Source organism: Rhagoletis pomonella, unplaced genomic scaffold (genome assembly GCF_013731165.1).
Source record: "Rhagoletis pomonella isolate Grant_MI unplaced genomic scaffold, Rhpom_1.0 Rhpom_scaffold_00001, whole genome shotgun sequence".
Taxonomy (NCBI): Eukaryota; Metazoa; Arthropoda; class Insecta; order Diptera; family Tephritidae; genus Rhagoletis; species Rhagoletis pomonella.
Window position 1 is genome coordinate 75,930,923 of NW_023458555.1, and position 7,376 is coordinate 75,938,298.

Consider the following 7,376-nt stretch of genomic DNA (forward strand, 5'->3'; position numbering starts at 1 on the left):
GTTCGCTGTTCTTTGTTTATGCGGGAAATGCATAAGTCGCTTAAACACTCATGATAAGGCTGAATATGTCGGAAACTAAAGAAGAACAGGTAACTCTATTTGAAATATCTTGATTAGTTTAGTACGACAGCAATACTAACGCAATTTGTACCAAATAGCCGAAAACATTTTAGTCAATTACTTGGAAACTAAAGAATATATCCAAAAACAAGTTAACAAAAAGTCGAAATATCTTACTTTAAAATATATAACTGCATCTATAACTACAAATTGTCAAAATGACGCTTCCGGCAATTTTCCATCCAAGCGACGATATTTGAATGTTACTCGCATAATTTCGAGCCTGTATGTAAATTTTCTGGAAAAAAGTTAAAAAACATATTCATCTGCTGAAAAGATATTTTCGCAGATTCACAATTTATTTATAGTAAATCTATCAGCCCTATCTCCAATTTCATGTGAATAAATCTCCAGTGTTTAAATAATTTTCACCACATTAAATAGCTGCACAACACCCTAATTGCCGAAAGAGCGTTGCTTGCAACACTAATCCTTTATGAGGACCAAATTTGATGAAGAAAAACATCTAAGTTTGTTTACTGGATATACTGAGCCAGTAAAAAACCTTGGATGAATTTGGCGACTACCTTCCTCGGGGATGAATATGCCAGGGATGAAATTATCGGTAAACACGCCTTCTAAGCACGCAGGGTTGCTTTTGAGAAACAAAAAATAATTAGCTCAAAATAGTTTCAAAAAGTATCGTGTAAAACGAAATTTATCGAATAATTCTACATAAAATTGCATACGTAAATGACTTACTATGTAAACTATTGAAATAAAACTTGTTTCATTACCTTTTCTGTGCAAAATGAAAATGACTATCTTAACGCTCGAAGCGCTGCCACTAAAATGAGCAACTACAGAAAAAATACTGCTCTGGTGCTGCCATGGTGAATATATGTTTCTATTATTTTTCTTCTGTTTACGCGAAAAACAAGGCAGGTAGTAATTTTCATTGAATTTCTTCAAGAATCCTTACATTTTATGCTTTTGTTTTTTAATTCCGCGAGTTTTATGTGTTAGCAAGAACAAGGACTATGGCTGAAGGCTCTGTAACGCATACTTGGCATTGCATGTACTGCTATACCATTTTTACGTAGAAATCAAAAACCAACAGATGCGATATTCACAACGGTGTCGTAACTGTCGTATTGTTGTATGACGTTAACTTCAATCTCCTAAAAATATATTACAGGGTTTCGCAAAGTACCATCAAAGTCATATTATGAGTTTTCGCAGTGTTGAAAAGTAGTTGGTTGTGGTTTCAGGTTATCTAGACATTTATTTAAGCTTTTAAAGTTTACGACATACAACAATACGACACCGTTGTGAATCTCTCAAGACTTCTACGTATGTAATGCTGTGCGTTGAGTAACCGCTTATACGCGAAGCTCATTTAACAGATTCCTTATGTGACAACTCTCAAGCAATGCCAAGTATGTATAACAGAGCCTTGAGAAAGGCTTAAACATCTAGGCGATGGGCTGTTTACCTGCTGGATACTTGCAATCTCATTTGTAAAAAGTATACGAAATATTTCTTTTTGAGTGAATTTAAAACTAAAGGAATAGACTAGTTTAGATTTCGGGCACCTGTTGCTTGCTAGTTCATGTGTACGAAGTTCGCTGAGGGTCAATGGGACAGCCCTTTGGATAAATTGAACCGAAATTTCTGCTACACGAATTAATCAGGCCTATCACGCAATCTATCATAGCAAAGCTACGAATACGATGTCCGCCACGAATCAGAGCAATTTGCTATCACGGAATCCATGTGAACTCGAAAAAGGTGCTGCCAAACCAAAATTCTGAATTTGTCGTTTCGAAATCAGCTGGCTCGTAGTAAATAAACAAAATAGAAGAAACAAGACTAAAATCTTATATTCTTTATTGATATTTTCAAATATGAGTACTATGGATTCACTGGCGTTTGCAATTATGGTGACGGAGGAGGAACGTGAGAGAAACAAATGGGACCTTAGAATTCAGCGAAAGTCACTGAGGGACGTAAGCAACCCTCTCGATGTCGAAGAAACAATGTATGTATATTGGAAACTCCATAACTTCCTAGTTAAATTTTATTTGAAAATATTTTTCAAACGCAGGTTTATTAAAAATTACCGCTTAAATAAAGCGGCCTTTTTGTACGTCCTGAGTGTTCTAGAGGGGAGTGAAAGCTCACAAAGGTCGGCGCCTATTTCTTTACTCGATCGCTTGTCTTCCGTCTTACGTTTTTTTGCGGAGGGAGGTTATCAGCACGGAGTGGGTAAAGACTTTGATATTCCAATGGCTCAGTCCACATTTTGTTGCGTCTTAAAAGACTTATTAGCATCGCTTCAAACCCATCTATGCCCTCAGTGGGTGAACCTAGACTTAAGCAACGATGAAAAAAGACAAGGCAAGTTAGACTTTTACCAGAAATATGGATTTCCTGGCGCGATTTTGTGTGTAGACGGGAAACACATTAAAATTGTTGCTCCAACTAAAGAAAAGTTTCTCTATTTTAACCGCAAAGGTTACTACAGCATCAATGCCATGATCGTAGGTTTTGAGAAGAATCTACATACTTACAAATATATACTTCAAGTTTCTTATTTAATTTGTTTGCAGATATGCGACAATAAAATGAGAATACGCTACGTGAATGCGCAGTATCCTGGCAGCAACCATGATTCTCATATATGGAATATCAGCAATGCGCGATATTTTTTTGAGAAGAAGTACCTAGATGGTGAACGAAACACATGGCTTTTGGGTATATACACACATATATATGTCCAATTTTAGTGAATTTTGGTCAAAATAAAATGGTTTATTCTTTCCATAGGAGACGCTGGATACGCCCTGGAGCCATGGCTAATGACCCTCTTCCGATCACCTCCATCGGGAAGTCCTGAAGGTAACTACAATAAAGGGCATGCGAAGGCTAGAAATACCATTGGTGGATTTAAAACCCGATTTAGATGCCTTCTGGGTGCTCGTGAGCTTCATTATGAACCCTCGAAAGTATGTCAAATAGTTAACGTTGCTGCAGCGTTACATAACATTTGCATTCACTATCGCGTGAATGACGATATTTCAGAAAATGTTGAACAGTATACTAACGAAAACCATGAGCTTTCTTCATCAAGTTATAATGATGCGGCTTCACAGATAAGACCATCTATATCTAGGGTTGCCAGACGTATTGCTTTTGGGAGTAAACGTACTCCTTTTTATTGCAATGTACTCCCATGTACTCCCAAAAAAAATATCTGGAAATGTACTCCTTTATTAGTTTTGTACTTCTTTTGTACTCCTTTTTCCTGCTATTAATATTTTATCATATACAGGGTGTAAAATAATAACTGTTGCACAGTTTTTTTTTTAATAAAATTGGCCTCTATAGATTTTGCGAAAAAAGTAGTTCATTGTTAGTTATCTACAGATTTTACTTTTTTATTAATTTGTTTTTAAATTTTAACGTTTACCGGCGGTAAACACTTCGAGAGAAAAGCGCAAGTAAAAACTCGTTATTGTATAGTTTTTAAATTTAACCTTCATTTGGGTCTACCAGGGGGTTTGGGAGAAAAGCGCAAGCGGCACGCAAGTCTTCGTCGGTTACTTTATTACATATCTTCTGTAACCATAGGCTAATTTCCTCCCACTAGGAGGGAATTCATTCGACCAACCCTATACATTTTTTTTTCTTTATACAAAATCTAAGAAAAAATACACCTGAAAAAGAGGTGTGTGCCGCATGTACTTATCCCCAAAGCTGGCAAATGCAAATAAGGATTAAAATTTTAAAACCAATTAATAAAATTAAAGTAAAATATTTACAAAGTTAACAAAAAAATACTTTGTTTAACAAAATCTATAAAGAACCCTTAAATTAAATCTTAAATTAAAAAATGGCCATACATTCAGGAAGAGTCTGGAATTCTTTCCTTTCAGGGCGGTCATTGAAGAGGCGGTGAGCGAAGGGGGAGTGGGCGGCACCTCCAACCCCCACCTAGGCGCCCTATGGGTCCCAGGGACCCCTTAGAAAAATTGCCAAAAATCACAATTTTCACTTGCGTCAACAGTATTTTTGCGTAGAATTCGGTTAGGGATTATAACCATTACTACGTAAAATCATCCTTTCTGTGTTGCCGAAGAAGAGAGGAGGAACCCCTCTCTTCGTCAAAAGTGTATAACATTTCTTATGGATATAATTCCGGCTTCGGCATCCAAAGTATTTTTGCACTTAACTCTTTTCTGCGTAGGCGGCCTTCGGCCGCGCTTAGGGATTATAACCCTTACTAAGTAGAATTCTCCTTTCTGTGTTGCCGCGGAAGAGGGGCAGGCACCTCGTTTGTTATCAAGGGTATATAAAATGTCCCGTGCAAATGAATATTCAACCTTTTTCAAACGAAAAAACGCAAGTGAAAATTGTGACTTTTTATCATTTTTCTAAGGGGTCCCTAGGGAACCGTAGGGGCCCTAGGTGGTCGGGAGTAACATTTTTGTCAATGGCGGTTCATGCCCTCCTAAAAAAGGTCGGAAAAGGTGCCACGTCCACTCCCCTTCAATCTCCATCTCTTTAACAACCACCCCTATTGGAAAGCCAACCCATATAGTTATTTATTTTTCACATTTATTGTTGCTTTGAAAAAGATTTCTAAGATATCTTTGTTTGTACCTAATTAATGGTAATTTGTAACAATAAATTGCACAAAAAATTTAAAAAAAAATTGTACTCCTTTCTTATGTCATGTACTGCTTTTTTTCTATCGAAAATATAAATGTACTCCTTTCTTCCTTTCAAAATCTGGCAACCCTATCTATATCTAGAACACTAACGCGAATATAATTTTCAAGATAAATTTATTTATAAGTTTATTTATTTTTTTTAGTAGTTTTGACTTCGATCTTTAACAGAAACTACATATATAAAAGTTTCAAAGCCTGCACAAATTTTAAAAAATATATCTGATTTCAAAAAGTTTCATCAAAATTTCAATCTTATTGCGAATTTTCGGAAAGTTTATGAAAAGCTTTTTTTGGAAATTTTTATTAAGTTTATGTTCATACGTTTATAAACAACTTTTTTTGAACTTTAATTATAAGTTTCTACTTATACCGCAATAACCGCCTAAGTGGCCTTAAGAAAGAATTGAGTTAAATATGCTATCGTGGTCTGCAACTACTATTCCATGTGTATGTGAAACCCCCATCTCGCCAGCTAGGCTTTTTAAAAAGTTATAGACGAGCATATTTTGGTTTCCCCATAAGGTTAACATTACCATCCAAATGTTTAAAACGTTTTTTCTCGAATTCAGGTTTTTCGACTTAGGCGGTTATTGCTTATGACCACAAATTTATACGCTCATAAAAACCTTTCTTTTGAACATTTATTATAAGTTTATATTCACCCTCATTGCGAGAGTCGTGTCGAATGCAAGTCGTTTTTCGAGAGTCGAATCGTATCGAAAATTTCACGTCATTGCCTAAAATTTCCACTCGACTAGTGTATTAAAACGGAAAAACTTGGCAGCACTGTATAGTTTTCGACAAATTTCGTCGTTTACTTTTTTCAGCACGACAGTAAACAATGCCAATGTTGTCGAGTCGTACAATTTAGCCTAATTTACGACTTACGCAATGAGGCTGATTTATACGCTTGTAACCAAGGTTCCATTTCGATTATATTACACTTACTTTCAAGCGTTTTATAAACAAAAATCAACGTTTTGTAAGCTTAATGTTTATAATTGTAAACTTAAAAAAAGGTTTATTTAATGTTTATTTTGCTTGTTGGGAATTATACAAACCATGGATGACAAGAAAAATCAATTTTTTGTTTTCAATGAAATTAGTGTATTTATTTATTTCTTGACAACTTTTCTAAACTTCGTTGCTTTACCTCCAGCATTTGTTTTTTATGTAATTTTTTGCCGCATTCAAATTTTGCATGTGTCTATGGTGCCTGCGGGTCTCTTCCAAATCGGCTTCTTTCACATCGCACATTCTTTCCACTGCGGAGCACAAGCGCTGCATATTCGAAGCGAGGGCGTCTAGCTTCGCATTCTGTTCTGCAAAGTGTTCCACACTCTTTTGTTGGAAATTCTTTTGAAGCTCTAGTTGTTCTTTCAAAAGTTCTGCAGCACTTGTGTCGGCTCGCTTCTGGACAGTTGGAGGACGTCTCGGGAGGGATGGACTGCAGTTCTCCGACACCATGGATACGTCGGGATCGGCCTCGCAACTTCCTACTTCGCCGGCAGAAGGTATTCCAACACTTACCGTACCTGTGATACCGTGCGTGCTGGTCTCCAAATCTGTCACCTTAAAGACTTCCTCTTCTAATTCATTGAAATGGTGCTGCCTATTTCGTCCTCCGCCTGTTGCTGCCTGCTCCTTCTTGTTTTCGGATGGCTTCCTCTTTATGTAGGCCTTCCAATCGAACCACACCTAAAATAAAAACATGCTATACGAACTTATAACACATGCAGCAACTCATTACTTTTTTCCAGCTCGACACGCCTTTGGTTGGTGGGACCAGACTATCCAGCTCCTTCGCCACATTTTGCCAGAACTCCATTACCTCTTCCTTGGAGCATTTTGAGAAACCCTGGGCCATTTCTGGTTTCTGTTGCAAAAGCTCCAACAAAGTAGCATACTGCTGTCGTGTTGTAACAACTTTAGTCCTGTAAAAGTGCATATATATGTACGTTAAATTTATTTATAATTGAATTAATACTGGACATACATATGAAAGCTTTTTGTATTTTTTTCTTTTAAATTTTTATTTTAATTAACTACTAGCAATTACCCGGCGTGCTTCGCTGCGCCTTAAATGTATTTTTGTGTTGTAACTCTCCCCCTAAGCTCTTATGGCCTCATTTACAAAATATTTTTAAAGAACTTTATGAAGTTAGATTTAAAAAAATCGATCTATGAAGCATTGTTTATTTTTTTTTGAGTTAATATATTTTCGAAGGTAATTAGAAAATATGTAAAGAACCGACTTTCTCTTGGAAATTTAATTTATAATCTTATAACTGGAGTCTACTATCGCACCCTTTCCTCAAACGTGTATTGATTCAATATTCAAATAACGTATATTTATATAATTTGAAAAAATCTCCCTACTATACAAATATGTACAGCAATATTAAATAATATTTTCAAATGTTGTGAGAGGGAGTAACAAAACAAAATTACTTTTAAGGCGCAGCGAAGCACGCCGGGTATTCGCTAGTGTCACATGAAATTAACTGAGCAAAGTACAATGAATAGCTGTTACACAATGGCACCATCTACTTTAAATGAAACATACTTATTTTCGTGGGG

At 36.2% G+C, this 7,376-nt stretch overlaps 2 protein-coding genes across 5 annotated transcripts in view; one reads left to right on the forward strand and one right to left on the reverse strand.

Moving 5' to 3' along the window:
• Positions 1-7,376, forward strand: part of LOC118747793 (putative nuclease HARBI1) — a 201,072-nt gene that overhangs the window by 146,513 nt on the left and 47,183 nt on the right. Inside the window, exons 1-3 of one of the 4 annotated variants that reach the window (XM_036481931.1) lie at positions 2,247-2,603; positions 2,673-2,817; positions 2,890-2,961. The exons of 1 other annotated variant lie outside the window; for it this stretch is intronic. In XM_036481931.1, coding sequence (XP_036337824.1) covers positions 2,349-2,603; positions 2,673-2,817; positions 2,890-2,961 — 472 coding nt within the window. In that variant the 5' untranslated portion in view covers positions 2,247-2,348. Of the gene's footprint in view, positions 1-2,246; positions 2,604-2,672; positions 2,818-2,889; positions 2,962-7,376 lie in introns of those variants that run through there. 2 more of the 4 variants (XM_036481959.1, XM_036481966.1) reach the window with 2 other exon arrangements.
• Positions 5,860-6,730, reverse strand: LOC118747813 (the record flags this gene model as incomplete). Its single annotated transcript, XM_036481980.1, is given in 2 exon segments — positions 5,860-6,494; positions 6,547-6,730. Coding segments are annotated over 2 exon segments (733 nt in total), but the record flags the coding sequence as incomplete, so codon positions are not given.